The sequence below is a fragment of the Tyto alba genome, unplaced genomic scaffold (assembly GCF_018691265.1).
Source record: "Tyto alba isolate M040663 unplaced genomic scaffold, T.alba_DEE_v4.0 Super-Scaffold_7, whole genome shotgun sequence".
NCBI classification, from domain to species: Eukaryota; Metazoa; Chordata; class Aves; order Strigiformes; family Tytonidae; genus Tyto; species Tyto alba.
The window spans coordinates 37,755,311-37,776,300 of NW_024881328.1; the positions used below are offsets into that span (position 1 = coordinate 37,755,311).

The following is a 20,990-nucleotide window of genomic DNA, read 5'->3' on the forward strand; positions in this document are numbered from 1 at the left end:
GCTTTTAATTGCCGAAAGCCAAACGCTCGCCGGAAGGCACGGTCTGCCTTGCCTTTTTTTTTTTTTTTTTTTTAAGGTGGCAAAACAAGAAACTCCGTCTCCCCCTTTTTCCCTTCCCCCCCCCCCCCCCCCCCCCCGGGGCGCGGCGCGGTGCCCGCTCCCGCGGCTGCCCCCCCCGGGGTTCCCCTTTGTTCGGCGGGGCGGCCCCGGGCCCGGCGGGGAGGGGGGGGGAGAGGCGGCTCCGGTGGAAGCGGGGGGGGCAGGGGAGAGGAGAGGCGGCCCCGGGCCGGGCGGAGGGGCCGGGCGGCGGGCGGAGCCCCCGCGGCCGCCGGAGGAGCCGCCCCCCGCGCCCGAGGTCCGCGGCCGCTCGGCCCCTCCGCTCCGCTCCGCTCCGCTCGGCGCGGCGTGGCGCGGCGTGGCGCGGCGTGGCGTGGCCGTCGGGGCGGCGGCATGTGGCGGGGGCTGCCGGTGCTGGCCCTGGCCGGGCTGCTGGTGCTGGGGCGGGCGCCGGCGGGGCGGGCGGCGGCCTGCGAGCCGGTGCGCATCCCGCTGTGCAAGCCGCTGCCTTGGAACATGACCAAGATGCCGAACCACCTGCACCACAGCACGCAGGCCAACGCCGTGCTGGCCATGGAGCAGTTCGAAGGGCTGCTGGGCACCAACTGCAGCCCCGACCTGCTCTTCTTCCTCTGCGCCATGTACGCGCCCATCTGCACCATCGACTTCCAGCACGAGCCCATCAAGCCCTGCAAGTCCGTTTGCGAGCGCGCCCGGGCCGGCTGCGAGCCCGTCCTCATCCGCTACCGCCACGCCTGGCCCGAGAGCCTGGCCTGCGACGAGCTGCCGCTCTACGACCGCGGGGTCTGCATCTCCCCCGAGGCCATCGTCACCGCCGAGGGCGCCGGTGAGTGCCCGGGGCCGGGGCCGGGGCCGGGGCCGGGGCCGGGGCCGCTCCGCCCGCCCGAACCGCCCGCCCGGACAATGGGCGCCGGCGGGAGGGATGGGGGAGCCCGCCCCGGGGAGCCCTGCCCTCCTTTCCCCGCTCTCTCGGACTTTTCTCTGAGCCTCTTTTACCTCCCCCGCCCCCTCTCCTTTTCCCTGCCTTTGCCAGCCGCAGCGCTGCTGGAAAAGTTTGGCTGTTGGGAAAGAAGGGGGTTGCAAGAAATGACAGCCCCCGCCGGCGTGCTGGGGAGCGCTTCCGAGCGTGGGAGCGACAACCCTCCTTTCACGAAAACGGGGAGACGCTTCAAGACCCCCACTTTGGCTCTTCAGCAGCAGCGGTTGGTTGCCCCTGAAGAAGGCAGAGCCACCCCACAGAGAGCTGCCCGCGCTCGTCCCCCAGGCTGCCAGCTCCCGCCGCCCTGCTCTCTGCTGGTCCCCAGCCGCTCGCCCTCCCACCCAAGGCCGTCGCCCCCCCTGGGCGCAGCCAGCGGGTTTGGGGGAGAACAGCTCTGCCCGGAGGAGCCCCAGGCAGGAGCTGGGGGATCGTGGGCTCCTCATCCTCCTCCCACGCCGGCGCACACGTGGCCGAAGAGGAGACTGGCAGCCTCCTCTCTGTGGTTGGCACCGATGGCACGGACGATGGCACAGGGTGCCCCTGGCGGGTCCCTGGGCTTGGGTTCCGTGAGCAAGGGTGCGTAGCCTTCCGCTGCTGTTCCATTCCCGGCGTCCCCGGGCGAGCCCCAAGGCTGCCTCCGGCTTTGCTGGGACCCCAGCCCCCCGGCTTTCTCGCCGCCTCCTGTTTCACCGGCTGTGCTCGCTCTGCTCCCGCAGGGCGGCTGGTGCTGGGTGTCGGGCTGCTGGCCGGGGGCACCGGGGAGGCAGGAGCATCTCTGCACAGTCGGGTAAAGACTTTTGACCGCCCAGGCCACCGGGATGCTGCAGACCTGGTACTGGTCAGTGATCTGGCTCTGTTAGGGGCGTGCTCCCATCACCGCTGCCTTTGGGCTGGGCTTAGCAGGGCACAGCTCTAACGCGGTGAGCCAAGCGCCACAGAAATATTAAATGGAAGGAGCTGTTGAATAGGAAATTAAAGCGAGCCAGTCAGTGGTTATCGCAAATAAGCTTTGACCTTGACGAAACGACCACGGTTGCCGAAGAAAGCACTTGAAGACGGTGTTTGCAGCTGGTGGAACCGAGCTGTGTTTCCTTGCTGCAAAGTTGCGGTGTCGGCGGGTGAGCCAGACCTCTCCATCACAGGGGTGGGAGAGCCGAGCTGGGGCAGGGGGGCAGCTCAGAGGGGTGGGGGCTGAGGCAGAGCAGCACCCACGCGCCCCGCGGGCTCGTTGTGCCGCCGTCCGGCTCCTTCGGTGCCCGCAGCCGCAAGGCCGAGTTGTGGGAGCTGGCGGACGGGCAGCGGATCCCGCCTCTCCATCCTCCCCCAGCAGCGGCCTGTGAGTGAAAGATTGTGGGGCTTTTTTCATGCTATGCTCAGCACAATATTTGACTGTGCTTCTGTCCCGTTACCAAATGCTTTATGTATCCCCCTGCCAGCAATGCCAAACACTGTGATTCCTGTTTCCTTCTCCTAACGAAATCTTATGCTTCGGTTTCCTGACTGTGCTCCCCAGATCAGCCTTCCCAGGTAAGCTGCTCTCTGCACTCCTCCCCCTTTACTTGTAGCCCAGACTGACCCCGCTTCTTCTCCGACTCCATCGAGTTACCCTCTCTGCCTCTTGAAATCCCAGCTCGGTGACCATACCCTGATATCTCCACTCATTACTACTATTTCTCTCCAACCCTTCTGACTGCTCCCCTCTCGCCTTTCCGTCCGTCCTGCCCCCCCGCAGTTGCCCCCCAGCCTGCGAACCCATCTGTCTGGTTTTGCCTGCAGCTCCCTCGCTGCTGCTGCTGCTGCTGCTGCTGCTCTCTGGGGGCCGCAGACCTGCCGGGATGCTTTGGGGAAGTTTGGTTTTGAACACCAAGCACCTTTCTCTGCAGCACTGAGGTGCTTTCGAAACCGCCTTAAAAATGGCTCCAGACTGAGCGAGGCTCGTCAGGTCTGCAGCGATTTGAAAGCAATCGCATTCAAATCTGGAGAGAGGAAGTTTGGCTAAAATTGCCCCCGAGTTACCTATTTCTGAGGACCTCAGCAGTACAATAACCTCTTTGAGGGATTCCAGGGCCGGATCCATGAAAACTCTCTTTCAGTGAATGAGAACCTGATGACATTCTCATTTCTGGGCTGAAAATTTTGAACTGATGCATTATGCACCAGACTGAAAGAATCCTTCTTGAGGGAATAAAACTGCTCCTTTAGAAAGCAGAGTGAAGGATTCCTGTTCTAGGAAGAGGTAAGGTGAACACTTCCAAATTCAATTCCCCAATTAAAGGATTGCAGCCAAGTAGAAGATACGAATAACCAACTGCCTCATGGGGAGCGTGCAGAATACTTGCTCTTATTTTATCTCCTTGGCACTCCCGCCCCTTGTGCTGTCTGTAAACTACATCTGGCAGAGCAGGCAGAAATATAAATCCATTTTTTCCTGGGCTTCTGTTGTAGAGGAGGGGTTTTTTAATTCTTCAGAAGTGAAATCTTGATTTTTCTTTCACTTTTTGCTACCTGCAAGGTAATGGGATTCTACTGTTTCCGTTCCTGTTGAGGTCTTTGCATTATTACTGGTGAGGGTTAATGCGCTTGTCTAGTTCCTTCTGTAAGATAGCAGCCTGAAGGATGACGTGGTCAGTTTTTGTCCTTATCAGAGCAGGAACAGGGTTTGGAAAGCCCGATTTCCATTCCTTTTCCAATATTAGACCATGCATCTTTCTTACAAGCACACGGTTCAGCGGGGTGCAAGGGCTCTTCTGATCCTCGGGACACACTTTCTCTGGGTTGCATCGCCTGCAGGAGGCTGCAGCGGGTTAACATCGTGCTGGATCAGATATCGCCTGCTCTTCTGCAGCCAGAACTAGCAAAAATTCCCTGTCACCGTTAAAGTAATTGGCCTCGACTCTCATTTCAATGATGCCAAGCTGAAGATCATTTGAAGCTCACTTGACTTTTTTTCTTCAGCTGATGTTGCAGTAAAAGATGAGAAATCCCTCTCCGATCATTTGTATTCTCCGTGCCTGGTAGACTCTGGCTGGTGCAAAAAGCGGAGAACCTGTGGTGAGCAAAATCTGTGGCAAATCCCAGTCAGAAGTTCCCTTTCAGTTACTGAGGCGCAGGTTATGAGTCCTCCACAAACATCTTCTAGGATCTCTTTCCACGTGCAGCCCAGGTGGTAAGGAAGACCTAGAGGCTTCCCCTTCGCAGGGACGAGGGAGGAGTTTGTGTCCTTCTGATGTTCTTCAGGGCTGCTGACACGCCGAAGGGATGACAGGGCCGCTGCCGTGTCTGTGGTGGAGGCAGCTGACTGGAACAGTAGAACTGCCTTCTTTAGGGCTCAGTTAGAGGAAAAGCTCTGCAGGCCAGACCCCGCGGGCTTGTGCTGCTCTCCAAAACCTGAGAGTGAGCTGCTGTATCGCACCGCTGATTCGGAGGTCGGAGGTTCCTCCAGACAAGCGTCCTGTGAGAAACAGATCTTCCTTGATTTTTCATTATCTTCGGGAAAGTACCTGGGTTCCTTTACACTCAGGCAGCAGTGGGACTCTCTGGGTGCGGTGTGGCTGTTCTGGAGGCGGGTGTGACACAGAGTATTTTGGCATTCTGTGGAAGATCTGACAAATCACAGTCCGGGATGGAGGATGAAAAAGCCTCTTGGCAATAATGCGTTAACATCCCAGGTGCGAGATTAGAACGTGCTAATGTCTTCTGTGTCTTATGGCTTTTATCCTGCATCCCAGTCCTGTGCTTTTTGGGGACAAGAATGATTCTGCTCACAGCTGTCGATACAAGGTTCCTTACCTATGCAGGAGGTCCCGTCCAGGTGCTCCATATATTTCAGTCTCCCTGTGCATATGCTGACTCTTCCTCACATCTATCAGGTTATCTGTTTCCTTCATATGGGGTCCTGTCAAATCTCCTTTAGTCCGCGAAGCTGCAAGAAATGCAGACAGACAGAAGCTGTCTTGACTCTAAAATGTCAGTGATGCGACCTGCCTTTTATTTTACACGTAATAAATGACCAGCCTGATCCCAGTCCTTGCTGGTGTCAGGATGCTGGCTCAGAAAAACACGTCAGCGCGTGTGCTTGGCTGCTACTGTCTAGCAGAGTGTTTATGTCTCAAGTGATGTGTTTGTTCCTGTTTTGAAGAGGGAACTGGCAATGAAAGGAGAGCAGTACGATGGGTACCATGCGTATCGGAGGACAGTCTGTCGGTTGGATTTCTGTCTCATTGTATCTTATTCAGACAGAAAAAGAGCTTGCAGGCATGTTGGGTTGTTAATGAGGTGTTGGGGAAAAGGGAAGCATCGTCACATGGTATCAACCACATGTAATTAATGTCTGAACCATTTTGGGTGATTATCATAAGGTGGCTGAGGAGAACTCTGAATCTCCTAAAAAAAAAAAAAAAAAAAAAGAAAACCCATAAACACCACCGCTTAAACATTAAAGAAAATTACAGATTATTCAAGTGATGGAGATGTATTGTCTCAAATCTTACATGAACCCATGGTTTCTCCCTGTAGGCCAAGTACTCCATACCTGCCTGTCTGCCTCGATGAATTCACAGTAATCCAGTATGTGATTTTGGCATTGTACACTTAAAAGAAAAGTGAAAGAGCCATTTCCCATGCTTGTTTTTCATATGTTATTAACTTCATTTCCAAAACAGTGGTTTCCAAACTCCAGATCAAATTTGCTCTGACTCAGACTTTGCATAGCTCTACTTACAGCAGCCGAAATGCACAGTGGCATTAGGAGAGTGTTTCGGACTGTACCGAGGACGAGCGGTCTTGCCCAGGTTGTCATTTTAAAGTTGGGATTTGGTTTAGGTGTTTGGTCATAACTCGGAAGCAGCCTCATTTCTCAGTTAAAGAACAAAAGCATTACAGGCTTCAAGCCTTAAAGAAGACAGGAAAAGTAAGTAAGAGTATTTAAACCTTATGAATGATACCATTGATGGGGCTACACTATCGCTCCAGTTTGTCCGCCTTTGTAGGCTGAGTCCCCTAAAATGGCTTTTACAGTCTAAGCATCAAGTCAAGAACTAGGCCGTTAAATGTCAGCAGAACCCGGCAGGATCCGTTTTGTGGAATAATTCACGATGCGGAGCGCCCGTGTTGTCACGTTGTCAAGTCTGCTCTGCGACTTGGAGTTCAAGTGATCAGTATCAAATTTTAACAATGATCAGTTTTCCTGTTACGTTGCTTCGCTGTGCATGCTTTTGCAATCAGGTTAGCAAAGATGCTCTCTGTGTTAAGACTGGAAGTGGATTGCAAAGCCTGAATTCATGCATATTTGATGGTTTCTTAATCAGTGGGGCTCACAGATGTCTCCACCTGAAGAAAGTGCCCCAGCAGCAGCCGCTCGCTGTAGTTTTGTTCTTTGGAGCAGGGTGCCTGGAATTGCTTCAGTAATAGCTGGGCCATACCATTTAATTGCAGTGACAATCAGGAGCGTGTTACTTTTGGCTCTTTCTCCGCTTTTTTTTTTTTTTTAATTTATTTTTTGAATTTAAACTGTGATATAATCAGATGTTTGCTCGAAACTAAGTTTTACCAACTTGTTTCCTTTTCCCAAACCTCTCATCCAAATCCGTGATCCAGGCATTGTTATTTTGTACACTTACTATTCAAGTGGCTTTTATTTGGCTCTCCTTGTTAGTGGTTTGGTTTTTTAATATAGCATCCCTCAGAAAAGTGATTAATTAAAACAGTTTATTGGAAAAATCAGTTTGGAATTTTTCTCCTGCTCTTAAACAAAATTTAGTAAGAAGCCTTTGGATTGGAGCTCTGGATAATATTTCCTCTTTGGCAATCCTGCTAATCATCACTGACAGATATTTCTTTCAAAAAGATTGTTTTGCATAGACAAAACTTGGCAGAGAGGTCGCCTCCGAAGTGGAACAATAGGAAGTTGGTTGTTTGGTTTTAAAAACAGCGCTTTTTAAAATTTTTTTCTTTTTTCCTGTCTGCCTTACGGCTGGAGATCTAAGCAATGTGCATCTCCTGGTGCAGAGAGGTCTCTGCCCGCTAGACTGCCGGGGCCGGGGGATGGGGTTTCGTGGTTGCTCAGCCCCAGCTAAGATCTGGCGAGTGGCTGGTGGCTGGGCTGGCCCAGACCCTTTTCCCCGTCGCTCTCCCGGTAGGTGAGAAGGGACCATGTCAGGAGCTTGACTGGGGGGGAGGATCAGGGAGATATGAAGCCTTTCCCAGGATGTGTTGTACAGTGGTGGAGGTCTCCAATCCCCTCCACAAACCCACGCTACCCTCTGTCAGTGAAAACTGCTCATCCCTAAATAAGCACGAGTGCATCTGGGAAAGAAAAGCATCAAGGCAAGGCCAGTACTTGCCCAGCCCAAGCCCTCGCAGGTAGGGAAGTGAATCATGGAGTGACGTATCGGTACCTGTTTACTCCTCTTTTGCTCAGTGGCCGTGCTCTGAGCACCGTTGCACGCCTCCAAATTTCTCCTGCTGCACAGGCCTGCTGCTTCGGCCGGCACCCCCGGCTGCTGGGTCGGGGTAGGGCAAGGGACCTGGTAGATGAATGCAGGATTGGGAAACGGGTTGAGGTTGCGGTGCACTGTGACTTGGTAAAAAGAAAGTAAGTTGTGTACTTGGGAGTGGAAGGGAACATCTGGTGGAAAGCCGTTTAGTTCCGTATTTGGTTGCAGGACCGTGTTTATATTGGGCATATTGAGTGTTTACCAGCCCCCCCCTTGCATCGGTGTGAGTTTGTAGGACAGCTCCTCAGCTGCTACACGTGTGCATTGTACCCCCGAGTGGGGTCAGGGAAGGCTGCAGACCCCTTACCGGGATCTGGTTTATGTTAGTTTTAATTCCAGACTGAATTGGACTAGGTTTGCTCAAACAGCATGAAGTCATGACTGCTTGGATCAGCCCTCGGTTCAGGAAGGGTGAGTGCACTTGAGGGCTTCTTTTTTAGTTCCTGAGGATGGTGAGTATTTAACCTGATACTTCCCTTGCCTCCTCTGCTGATGAAAATTTCTTCTGCCCCCGGTAAAAATTTTGTTGGCATAGGGAATGTGCTTTGGAGGTGTGAACGAACCATCCCTTTGTTCATAACTGAAGTACCTATTTCAGTAGGAATTGTAGCTCGCTGAGCCAGCAGAAGGGGTTGCCTTAGCCATGTGCAAAGCCCTGCAGCCTTGAAGGCAACCTGAGAAGTTGGCCAAGGCAACCGAAAGGAGAGGGGCAGTGATTCCGGAGAGCTTTCTCTGCAGGGGTCTTGAGTGCCCAGGGGGTGGTGAAACATCTCGGGCTGGTCTTGAGCACGTGGAGAGGTAGAGCCACCCCTTTGTGTCTGGTGGCTGGGAGGCTTTGCAGACTTCAGTCTGCAGCGGGAGCAGATGGGAGGATTGTCAGACTATGGACCCAAGTGCGCTCTGTGCTTTTACCTACAAGGAATTGTAGGTTTAAAGCTTTAAATTGGCTAAATGAACAAGAGAACAGAGGACTGTCCCAGGAGAAGAATGAGAAGAAATGCGGTCATCCTTTTACTCACCGTTTGCAAGAGGAAAACCATTTTAATTCCTCTTTCATCATATACTGGAATACTACAAAGCACTTGATACGACATAAAATGCATTTAAATTTGAGTAAGACCTCTTTTTTTACTCTATACTATTGGTAAAGTAAGACCTCTTTTTTTACCCTATACTATTGGTAGCGGTCGCAGTCTCTAATTACCTACCTGATAACAACAGCTTTTTTAAAAGTTGAGAACAGCTCAGGTGAATAATCAAAATAAAACACGTAAGTAAGAATTAGCGTGTATAATTTGACTTGTTAGAAGCCAGGCATGGAGAAGCCTTATAGCTGCCATGGAAGAACCTGATAACCAAAGGCCAGACTGGCTCCATGAAAAGGTTGGGTTTTTTCTATAAGCTAAGATCCTGCAGTAGTTTGGAACTTTCTTTGGTAGAAAATGGATGTGATTTTTTATTAGCAACAGGATATTGGATGTAAAAGAGCATCTATTCAATTCTTCTATCCTATTTTCTATACCCTTTGTTCTTTACCTTGGGAGAAATAATTATTCCTGAAGTCTCAATTTTTTGACGTTAATTATTATGTAAGTGAGGGAATTCGTTGGTTTTCAGATTTCCTCTTGCCTTAATTGTCATTTAGCCATATCCCCGATTATGTAAAGGAAGTTTCACGTTGCTGTGAGTAGTATAAATATGCATTGAGGTAGAGATCTTAAAACTTTTTTTTTTTTTTTAAAAGAAGGATGGTCAAGTTAGAAGATTAAGTAATATTAGATTTCTTGTAAACAGGTATTTTAAATATGTATTTATAAAACTTGTGATTAAATAATGGCCCCAGCCCTTAAAATTTAGTCCACACAGCTAAACCCTTTACCTGTACTGAGTATCATCAGTCAGTGTCCTGGGATGTCTTCGAGCCAAATCCTTACAGCTCAAGGTACAAGAGAGGAGCTTTTGTTACATGGTCATGTATTCGTTTGTCCTGTATTGTAAAAGCAGTGGTGTTGCATCCGTGAGAATGTAAGGATATGAGAAGGGTGATGTTTGTATAATACCAGTTCCAGAGTTGAAAAAAACTGCATAAATGTTTGGGCATGCAAACTTAGAGAATGGCTTTTTCTTTGAAAGCTCATTTGTTTTTCCATTTTATGTATCATTCTAGTAAAGTATACTGCCTCTCTCTCAAATCTTGTTTCTCTTGCATTTATTTTACCTTAATTGTACAACAGGATATGCATTGACATACTTGTTTTTCATGTTTAAGTACATGTAGAAATCCATTAAATTGTGTGATTTAATAAACAGTGGATTTTAAATTATGTGTTTTACAAATGTGGGACACATTCCACTTATGAATATGTGTAAAAGCAGTTCTTTGGGTCTAGTGCCTTTTTTTCCTTCTGTTCCTTATCTGTCTTTCAAACTAATCGGTATGTTTTTAAACTGAGGGGAAGGGGAAGGTCTGAAACATTTGTTTTGGCATTTGCTTCAATGATATGATTGTGGTTGGTTGGTGTGATTTCCTCAGTAACCAAAAAAACAAACCAAAAGCAATTTCTCCTTCATCGTCTAATTAAATGCAAACACTATGTGTATTTTTTGTAGATGCTCTAAGTTCATGCCATAAATTTCTATCCTTGTCCTAAACCTGCCAGGCTGTGCACCAGTAGGAATGGGATATTTAATCTGCTTCAGCATTTAGCATGATGTGCTGGATTTGGGTGAAGGTCAGATAAGAAATCATGTCAACTTTTAACAGGCTGGCCTGTAGAACATCGCAATCTCTTTATTAATTAAGTTAATAAGTTTTAATGTACTAAATATTAGAGCAAGAGAAAGCATTGTAATGTTAGTGTATTGAAATACTCCAATATTAAAAATACTAACATTGCTTTACATGTTTTACGAATCCATGCCAGATTTCCCTATGGATTCTAATAACGGCAACTGTAGAGGCGCCGGCATGGGTAAGTACACTTTTATAAAACTGTATTATAAGCTCTAGTCTTTCAAATCTTTTTAATATTTGATTAAGTAATATAGGGGATGTAAGTGATGTTTAAGTGCTCTGTCTTGTTTGGGAATCCTGTAGACTGTGCCTTTGTATCCCGTGGGCAGGTGGGATTTGGGGCCGATCAGCCTGTGGACCTCTCAGCATACAACTCAGTTAACTCTTTAGCCCACCTTTTAGCACTCATCTCTTCTGCTTTTGGCAGTGCAAAAACTCCATCAAATCAAGAGGGCTGTGCTGATTTCATTAAAAGTTTTGTCTTGAACAGTGACAATGATCATTAAATGGATTTTCACTGGGTAAAACCAGTGAAGATAGTAGTTTATTCTGACACTAAATGTTGCAAATTAAATTCGATTAGATAATGGCAAAACTCCCATCAGCCTGAGGAGGTTGAGGCTGAGACCTTCCGAGACTGGTTTTATTCCAGCAGGTGCCCTCTTGCTTTTTATTTTTGTTTTGGTTTTGCTGGAACTGAGTAAATCCTCTTGAGTGTTACCACTAGTCATAGGCAATGTAAAGAAGCAAAGCCCAGATTGGTAGCTAACAGATTATAGAAATGTGAACTTGTTGCTCAAGCAAGCCAATGAATATAGGTTTCCTTGAATTTTATTATGATTCCTTCAGAAGTTTTCCTCTTAGGCCTTTGTCGAGAGGACAACACTTGGAAACCTAGTGTTGGCCATCATGTCTTTCCTTCTCCAGAGGTGGTAATGAGCTATAGTGTGCACTGATGCTCAGTTTATTAATATAAACATCGAAGTATGGGTGTGGAACATAAAATTAGATAACTACATAAAGGTGGATAACCTCAGCATTAACTTCTGTGACCAAATTGTAAAAAGGTGTTAATGATGTTGTCTTGATTTCGGCTGGGCTAGGGTTAATTTTCTTCCTAGTAGCTGGTACAGTGCCGTGTTTTGGTTTTAGTATGAGAATAACATTGATAACACACTGATGTTTTAGTTGTTGCTAAGTAGTGCTTATGTAAGTCAAGGACATTCCAGTTTCCCATGCTTTGCCAGCAAGGAGAGGCACAGAAGCTGGGAGGGCGCATGGCCAGGACAGATGACCCCAACTAGCCCAAGGGATGTTCCATACCATAGAACGTCGTGCCCAGTATAGAAACTGGGGGGAGGTGGCTGGCAGGGGCCGATCACTGCTCAGGAGTGCCTGGGCATCGGTCAGCAGGGGGTGAGCAGCTGCACTGTGCATCACTTGTCTGTCTTGGGTTTTATTTCTCTCTCCTTTTGTTATCTTCCTTCTCATTACAATTATTATTATATTATATTATAATTCAATTATTAAACTGTTCTTATCTCAACCCACGAGTTTTACTTTTTTTTTTTTTCAGTTTTCCTTCCCGTCCCACCAGGGGGACCAGGGGAGTGAGTGAGCAGCTGCATGGTGTTTAGTTGCTGGCTCGGGTTAAACCATGACAAATGCCCGATTTATAATAGAGTTTTAAAATGTGATCAGTAGGTCCTAATGTGAAAGTAGTTATGTAGGTTCAAAATGTTATTTAAATTGCAGTGTACATCCTTTAGAAAGCCAGCTACAATTAGAAAAACCCTATAAAAGTAAGCCCCTTAACAAGCTTCACTTTAAGTTGCCTGGAGCATTGGACTGCATCTGAAAGACTTTCTAAAGATTTTTATTACTAATGTTAGTATCTTCTTAGTTTTAAGCCACTTCGAATTGTGTGTCATTGAGAAAGTGTGGATTTCTAAAAGCTTCACTTTGAGTATGAAAGTAAAGCTGGATACCTTCAACGCCACCTTATATCAAAAATATGAAATGTATCTCTAGCACTACCTGTCCCTATGGATGTCGACAGCATGTAATACCAGTAAACAACTCTGCAGTGGAAGAGAAAAGAGTAAGATTCAGTTATACAGTTGCTGTCATGAAGCTTTTTGACTAGTAAAAGCAAGACCAGACCTAAAAAAAATCCCATCCAAAAAACAGGGTGAAGATGCGTAGAAAAATTGCTGACAAAAAGGAAAGTTAGTATTTTTGTGACTGCCTTTCACTGTACAAACACGATTTCTGGTTGAATGATCTACACCTGTTTCAGTGGACAAGCACATTTTAACCACCTCAAAGGCTGTGTTCTATAATTGCTTTGTTTGTTCAGTAAAGTAAATTTGTAATTTTGCCATTGCAAATAGAATTTTTTTTTTTTTTCAAGTAGCAACCTGATGTGTTTTTAAAAATCCTGGAGTTGGCTCTATGGTTTCTGGAGCACATTGCATGTGCTGCTGCGTGTGGTTGCAGTGAGCAGTACTCAGGGGTTACCCCTCTGCGAGGCACCTGTTATCCCTGGCAGCGTCCACTGCCAAAACCTGCCCTCTGAGTTTGTATGGGGGGTTTTGGGGGGAAGCTTTTTTACCTCTCTTGGCAGTCATCTACATTGTTTTTTGCTTCATCAGATGCTTTTCGAGTCACTTAGAAATTTTTCCAGAGGACTTTTTTTTTTATCCTTAATTTATCAGGGAAGCATTTGCCAGGTTTGAGTGCTTGTACGATCGCACATAATATTCAGGATAGCACGTTTCCTGGTAGCGATCCACAGGGAAAGCCTTTTTTCCAGCGTAGTCCATTTGTTTTGGCACTTACTAGGGAGAAGTTTTCAAAGGTACATATTCTGAGCTTTTGTTAGTCCTATATTGACTTGTATTAAAAAAGAATAATGGCAAAGTTAGCTGAGATCTCAGTCAAAACTGATGTGAGCCTCTGCTGCCTGCCTTGGTGCTTGGGATATAATGTTGTCGTGGTCCCAGAGCCCTTCTGGTAATTCTGGCAGCTTTGGAGGAGACTATCATGTAAGATGGGACTTTCCCTCAGCATCAAGAGATGCTCAACTTTGCCAAAAACATGGATTAGTCAAGTATGTGTTCTCTAATGCTCAAGTTGTGCTTCCTTTGAAAGTCACTTTGACAGGAATTGGGAGGGCAGAGTTGATTCTAGCTCTAGGACTGACTTTGTAACTGACCTTAGCAAGTGACTCTGTGTTAGCTTCTGTATCTCTAAGTCGTCGCTCTGAATAATACAGCATTTTATAAAGTTCTTTGAAATGTAAATTTGAATAGCACTCTAGGGTGACTAGAAGGTATCCCTCATTAAAAACATGGGCAGGTCTATAATTTGTTTCTAGAACAAGACTAATAAATTATATTCCCCAGATTAATAAAATAATCCAATACCATCTTAAAATTGAGGGAAATGTGAGGCTATGTATTCTTGTTTTGTAATTTAGACTCTTTTATTCTACTTGTGCCACAGAGCAAAGTGCTGTAGAGCAGGAGAAAGTTGAAGTGTATGACTTGTGGGATTTGAAGTCTGAGATGCCTGCATGAGTGTGGGTCATAGGAGCACAACTTTTATGGCCTGTTTCAAGGCAGCTCTTATAAAATGGGCCACAATTTGGCCTAAAGTATGCATGAGCTCCCACAGGCAGAAGGGAAGCCAAAAATCACTTCCCTTCTCTGCCTTTATTATTTTAACACAGTCTGATACAAAAGCTGAAGTCTGTAGGACTCTATATATAGATTCCTGAGGATGTGTTTGAAATTCAAGGAAACAATATACTCTTCTTTTGAAATGTTCTCCTCTTTCCTGTATTTTTTTTTTTTTGTATTTTCAACTACAAAAATTCTTTCAATAGAAAATAAATAATGATTTGAGAAGTCCATAAGCATGTGATTCCATCTCTCTTTTTGAATATGCAGAAAACTTATATAGCAAATAGAAGTTCTTTATCAGATGCTTCGTGTTGGATTTAACTAAATCACTAGCTTATATGCACTGGTATTCGAGAATGATGGTGCATAGAAATAGGCTGCATTAAGTCTACTTACAATTAAATGACAATTCAAATGTTAAAATAGATGACCATGTGTACGTAATCCTGGGACCTGCCGTTTGAAACAACTCCACCAAACTCTACTTAGACACTAGTTTGAAATAAGCAAATACTTGCATTAGAACAACCAGCCATGAAATATTGGTGGTGTTAATGAATGCATTGGTCTGGAGGTTCAGCATTAGCACTCCCTGGGCACTAATGCAAATGTTTTTACCTCCGTTGTTGATCCCAGCTGTCTGGAAGCTGCACCACTGGAAATGCTGCTTTGACAGTGGTCATTTGTATTGTCTTTTGAAGGCCATCCTTAACGCCATAAGGGCTAGTGATTTCCCTGTTTTAATTAAACCTGAGGTTCTGGGTCATAATACAATTGTGTAAAATTTACACAAAAATTGAAGAAGAGTCCAGAGCAGGATCAGAGGTAACACCAAACACCTCTAGTGGTCAAGTGAAGCCCTTCGGCTTCTTAAACTCAATCTCTCTTAAACCTCCTGCCAGACGCTGCTGAAGAGACACCGTTGAGGTTTCATTTTGTCGAGACTGTCCCAGAAGCGTTCGGAGCAGGGAGCCACGTGCCGCTTGGTCCCACCAGCCTCCGACACACCGTATCTGTTGCCTGTAGCTCTTAGACATCTTCAGCTGTAAAGAGGCTGTGACACCGTAAGAAATCTTATGGTACAGGTCCAAAGATGAACTGTACGTTGAGAATTAGCCACAAAAATCATATTCCTTATGGCGAATGCCTGCTAGCCAGAATATCCCAGTTTGCTAAACTGAGCTGAGCTATGTAGGCTCCAATCACATGTTAAATCAAGCCCTGTCATAGTACTTTCTTTCTGGGTTTGTATTACGGTCTTTATGATTAAAGGTGCCAAAAGTAGGGCGTTCAGTAAGAGGAGTTCTTTGAGAATGGCATTGTAAGGATATGGAGTGGCGGCACCTGCGAGCACAGAAGAGACCAAGATTGAACCTTGAATTGACTTAAAATGGAAGATTTTGTCGCTTCAGACTCCCAAGTCCTTGTGTCTTTGTTGTTGTGGGGTTAGTTGGTTGTAGTGGTTTGGTTTGGTTGTGTTTTTTAAATTTCAGTGTGTCAGTTTTTCTCCTAGAAACCTTTGAGGTCTCATGGACAGTTCCACAACATCTTCCAACAGAACAGACCAGGAATAATTAATATTTCACTTGCCTGGAATAAATAAGTCAATTCAGTGAAATTTTTGTTAGGTGTGAGCTTGGGGTTTCGGGGAGATCGTCAATGAACGTATGCTCTTTTCTCTCTAAACAAAACATTTTGTTTTTATAGAGCGCTGCAAATGCAAGCCTATAAAAGCTACCCAGAAGACCTATCTACGCAACAATTATAACTACGGTAAGAACAGCTGCATGGCCAGCTCCCAACATTTTAAGGCTACAGTAAGGGGAAAATTTTAATTAAAAAAAGCCTATGGTTCCAATTACTGATGGTTAATCCAGTGGTCCTTATTACAGAAGGAAGTTGTGGCCTGAAATACTTTCAGATTAGAAGGATGGAGAGGATTAGCCTAATATGTTAGTAAAAGAGTGTCTTTGTTGTTATTGAGTGTTATTTCAGTGTCAGTGCAGGCATTTGAGGTTCATGCACTTCTTCGGTGTGAAAAGTGATGTGACAGAAATGACATTGTGGGCTACTGTGCCTGAACTGCCTCTGATTTCCAACTCTGATGTGCTCTGCTTTTGCAGGAAAGGATGTTTTTACTAACTTTCATGCCTGCAAACTCACCTGTGGGATCTAACAGACTTACTAGGGTCTTTCCTTCTCGTGTATCAAATCCAGCAATGAGCGTCTTGCCAGCTGTGTTATGCTGTCAGTAATACCTGTAAAAGTGCACAGTGTCCAAATTACGTCTCCTCTTGTCCAGATTGTCCTGGTCTTCAGGCATATTGCAGGTCCAGGCTGCTACTTTTCTTCATACTGTTTGTTTTAAGCAAATTAGACTGATGAAGCCAGTGTGTACGTATCACGGGAAGTGAGCAATTGTGCCTATCCTTTTTCACATTAATTGTGAATAGCCTTAGGCTCAGTGAACTTAAAGACTTCATTTAAATGGTAGTGATTGCATAATATTTATTAAGATTATGCATTAATACAACTGTTGTCAGATAAGCTTCTTTTAGAAATAGATCCTATTAAAAGCTAAAAAATTATCATTGTATTCAGTCAAACATAATCGTTATTTTTTAGGTGACTAGTCGGATTTATGTTGTTTTGGTGGATTTGTTTGGAAAATAATTAGAGAGTGACTATTCTCCAGTGGGTACCTGCACATGGTAGAGAGTCACTGAGCATGCTACTGCCCATCTTTTCAGGTTTTTGAAAGTGAAGAGGTTTCAAAATGCATTTGAAATAACTCCAAACTAAAGCAAGATTGTGCTTTGAAATCTTAAAAGGTTTTTAAAAAGTGCATCACTTGAGATAAATTGTGCATATTAAATGCACAAGTTATTAATTGTTGGCAGCTGTGTTGAATGTGGCTGCAATACATGCTGGTTGATGGTCTTTATGGACAATGCATGTGAAGAGAGGAAGTGTGTAAGTCCATGGTTTTCTTTCTTCCATATTACCTTTCTCACATTGGTTGGAAGACATTGGGAATCTGGGGAATCCGCTATGTGTAATGGAAAGGGACTGTTGTTTGCAAGCTGTGAAAGATGTGGTATTCTCTAGAGCATGACCTCTGGATTGGCTTTGCATTTGCATGTGGTATCAGTTCACTGGTCACCACGAGATAAACAAAAAGCGTTGCCTTTGAAAGGCAATTTTTCCTCCTATGCAACTTAAGGCAAAAAGAAAGGGTGAGGGAGGAAACAATTAGATGGGTCATCAGGTCAAGATCAGGAGTGTTTTGAGTTCATAAAGAGCAGAGCACATTGGTGCTGGGTCACTGGAGAGGGAATAAGAAAGGTAAGGGCCTGTCATCCAGCAGAAGTAGTGATACAAGAGGTTTTAATGCACATTCACATTTCATGAAAGGTTGAGAGGGACAAATTAAGTTCGGTCATTTGTACTGCAGGCAGTCAAAGAGGGAGCACTTACAGCTCGAGGGAGGAGGAGAACATACAAGGAATGAATTAAATGTATTTAAAGTGGAAAGTGTGGAAAAGAAGGGATGCTAAAGTTAAAGCCCAGCTTAAACAGGATATAAATCCAACTGGTACATAACTCTTGCTTGTGACCATGTTATCATGAGATATACGGAGCTACATGGACCCTCTTGGTGGAGGATGAAGTATTGAAGTGAAGAGATGGGGGCAGGGACATTACTGGAGTTCAGCTAAGCTTTTGATAATGGACCATGCAAAAGACTAATCCCAGAGGTCACCAAGAACAGCTTGGAGCTGACCTGCATTATATGCTGCAGCTAACTACACTCTTTGTAACTTTTTCCCAGTCATTCGGGCTAAAGTGAAAGAGGTGAAGACTAAATGTCATGACGTTACTGCAGTAGTGGAAGTAAAGGAGATCCTAAAGTCTTCCCTGGTGAACATCCCAAAGGACACTGTAAACCTTCACACGAACTCCGGCTGCCTGTGCCCACCACTCAGTGCCAACGAAGAGTACATCATTATGGGCTACGAAGATGAGGAGCGCTCCAGGTAACTCTGTCTGCTTTGTCCTTGGAGCATATTTGTTGCTTGTTCACCTACCTGGAAAGCTGAACTTTAGAGCCATCAGGAAAGGGAAACTTGATGCGACTCTGTACTCCTCCTTAATACCATTCGGGGAGGGTCAAGGCTCACTGCGGGCACAGAGATCTTAGTCTTGCACATGTTGGGTTGTATAGCTTGTCCTTGCCTGTTGATGGAGTAACTGGTTGTCTCCGTTGTGTAGGTTACTCTTGGTGGAAGGCTCCATAGCTGAGAAGTGGAAGGATCGTCTTGGTAAAAAAGTAAAGGTAAGAAAATACCTCACCAGAAGACCAATGTTGCAGATACCATGAAACATCTACCTAATTTTTTCAAAATAAGGGAAGAAGATACATGTGCTGACGCCAATTAATTAAGTATCAAAAATTAATTTGGTGGTTTATTTGCTATATTACTTAGAAATGCATGCTGAATAAACTAAATTGAATTATCCCAAAGCACACCATTGTAGCAGCAATCAAAACCTCTGTCTCAAAAAAGCAAACAGTAGGAGTGTGTTAACTCCGTAGGCAAACTACATCCTGCAACACATGCCTACTTAATTGGGATTGCGATACTAATTAAAAAAAATAAGAGGGTTTTACAAATGTTTTCCAGACTAAGTCAGAATTATACTTTTCAGATTTAATATCCTTTAAGTACTGTTCTCTTGCCAGATTGTGTGGATTAGTGGCTATTTTAAATTTACCTTCCTGGCTTACATGAGGGAGGTCCATGATAAGGAATTCGTGTCATAGCGAATTGGAAGCAATGATCTCAAATGCAAGCAATATATGAAAATATATTCTAATGTTTTCTAATTTAAATGTATTCTAATGCCTTCCGAATTCTGGAAGGATTGCCTTTTTAAGTTTTGATGCACCACAAAGCATCAGTGGTTTCAACATAGTTAGGAGCGTCACTTTACACAAAATATTCTTACTTTGACACAATTTCTCAACCATTGATTTGACATAACAGTTGTGCCTGTGCAAACCAGTTTCCTCTTCCAGTCAACACTTCCTTCAACAGCGTTAATGGTGACTGGCAGGAAAATACTGCTCTGGTTCCAAATGCAAGATTTTCTATGCCCATTTGTCACATCCACAGAGATTACATGAGTGAAAAGATACGGGGTTCTTATCCCAAGCTGTTGTTTGATTTGGCAGAACCTGATGAAATCCAGTGCCACAGAGCAAGTACCGCGTTACTGCTGCGGGCTGATTTCTGCTCAGTTCCAGTTCTTGGGTGGCAGTGTCCTTTGTTGGGGTTTCTTTGGAACTCATTTTCTCACTTACTCCCCTGCGACCCGCCGCCTCTGCCCTCGTGCCCAGCCTGGGGCTGCTGAGGACCACACCACGTCGCCACCCCGCTTCTCATCGTCACCTCCTTTTCCAAAAGCATTGTCAGTCGTATCAACTATATTTGTTATGTCTTTTTGTACTGCGGTTGCTATTACCTGGAAGAGTTAAAATAAATAAATAAGTTTTTTTTTTTTTTTTAATTAATAAAAGTCACTTGACAATTTTTTCATCCTGCTTCCCCCAAAGACTGCACGAATAGCTTCATTTAAATTTTTTTATGTAGAAGGTGAGACGCTTTTGTGCTGAAGCTATTATGCCTTGTGTCAGCCCCTTCATTCTCAGAGGCTATGAGAAAGCCAGGAAATGGTTTCTCTATTTCCAGTGACTTTTACTGATAACCTCACATTCCACCATTTGAGCCCAATGCAGGGTAATGCGGTGGAAACAGCGACAGCTTTTATTTTTCCGCTGCTGTTTGCAAACACGTGCAGTTGTTTTAGGTACGACTTCTTTCTTCCTATCTGTAATCCCTTTTGTAATTTCTTTGCTTTTCAATGTGCAGCGCTGGGATCAGAAACTCCGCCACCTTGGGAAGGGGAAGGGAGAGCCCGGACACAGCGACTCGGCTCCGAAGCCCGGCAAACCCAGCAGTGCCCGACAAGCACGTAGTTAGATGTGGGATGCATTGACATGCAGTGGACTATCTACCAAGACTTCATTGTTGGAGCAGCAAAGGAGAAATTGCACTATTGCACGTTATATTCTATTGTTTACTACAAAATAATGTTTTAGGTTATATTAGTTTTTATTCTTCCTCTTGTTTTCTGCCTTTTTTTTTTTTTTTTTTTTTCAGATGTGTGCAAGCTCTGGAAATATATATTTTTTTTCCTGTTACTAAGAACTGCCCTTATGAGATGTGGAAAGATAAGGACATGTTGAATTTACCATTTTATCTCCTGAATCGTCTTAGGGAGAAATTTCCGATGCAAGCGGGAATGAGATCTGGCAGAGACCATCGCTTAAAGTCATGGCTCACACTGGCTTCCCCCTTTCACTCTTTCTTGGTCACTGTTTGCTGCAACTTAGTGTGCTGGGGGGAGGCTGTCACCTGGTTTTAAGTGCATAATTTTTTATTCCGAAATATAATTCTGAAATATATAAAGACACGATGTTAAGAGAACTGTTTTAATCAGTACATCTTTGTTAAGTTTTCTTATAAATAAACCACTTGTGTAAGCCAAAGTCTAACTTAGAATACTTCCTGCGATAAACACGGTGTGCTTGTACACAGGGGACCTGGGATTCCCAGTGCTCTGGGCCTTGCAGGAAAGGTTGTATAGTTCTGTTACCACAGGACATCATTTATAACATACATCTTCTCTTATAACGGCAGTTTTTTTCCCCTTTTCTTTCTTTTCTCTGCTGAGTTGTAGGAGTAGACTGACTTACCAGGCCTGCTTCTCAGTACAGGTCTGCACTTTATCCTTTTGATTTTGTGGTGTTATTCTTAAATCTGTGCCTACATAAACAAGTGTTCAACGCTCAGTAAAGTATGTCCAATAAAAGAATTGTAGTTGCCAACACAGAC

General features: G+C 45.2%; 1 protein-coding gene across 1 annotated transcript; it reads left to right on the forward strand.

Moving 5' to 3' along the window:
• Positions 1–425: 425 nt before the first annotated feature.
• Positions 426–20,983, forward strand: FRZB (frizzled related protein). The gene is made up of 6 exons (XM_042784382.1): positions 426–904; positions 10,476–10,523; positions 15,739–15,804; positions 17,864–18,068; positions 18,304–18,367; positions 19,965–20,983. The coding sequence occupies exons 1-6, from the start codon at positions 451–453 to the stop codon at positions 20,073–20,075; spliced, it is 948 nt and encodes a 315-aa protein (XP_042640316.1). The 5' UTR covers positions 426–450; the 3' UTR covers positions 20,076–20,983.
• Positions 20,984–20,990: the final 7 nt, after the last annotated feature.

Excerpts from the sequence above, each read along its gene's own strand:
- FRZB (XM_042784382.1), top strand. The coding sequence starts at position 451 with ATGTGGCGGGGGCTGCCGGTGCTGGCCCTGGCCGGGCTGCTGGTGCTG. Across the intron at positions 10,524-15,738 it reads CTGTAGAGGCGCCGGCATGG|AGCGCTGCAAATGCAAGCCT; the intron begins GTAAGTACACTT and ends TTGTTTTTATAG. Across the intron at positions 15,805-17,863 it reads ACGCAACAATTATAACTACG|TCATTCGGGCTAAAGTGAAA; the intron begins GTAAGAACAGCT and ends ACTTTTTCCCAG.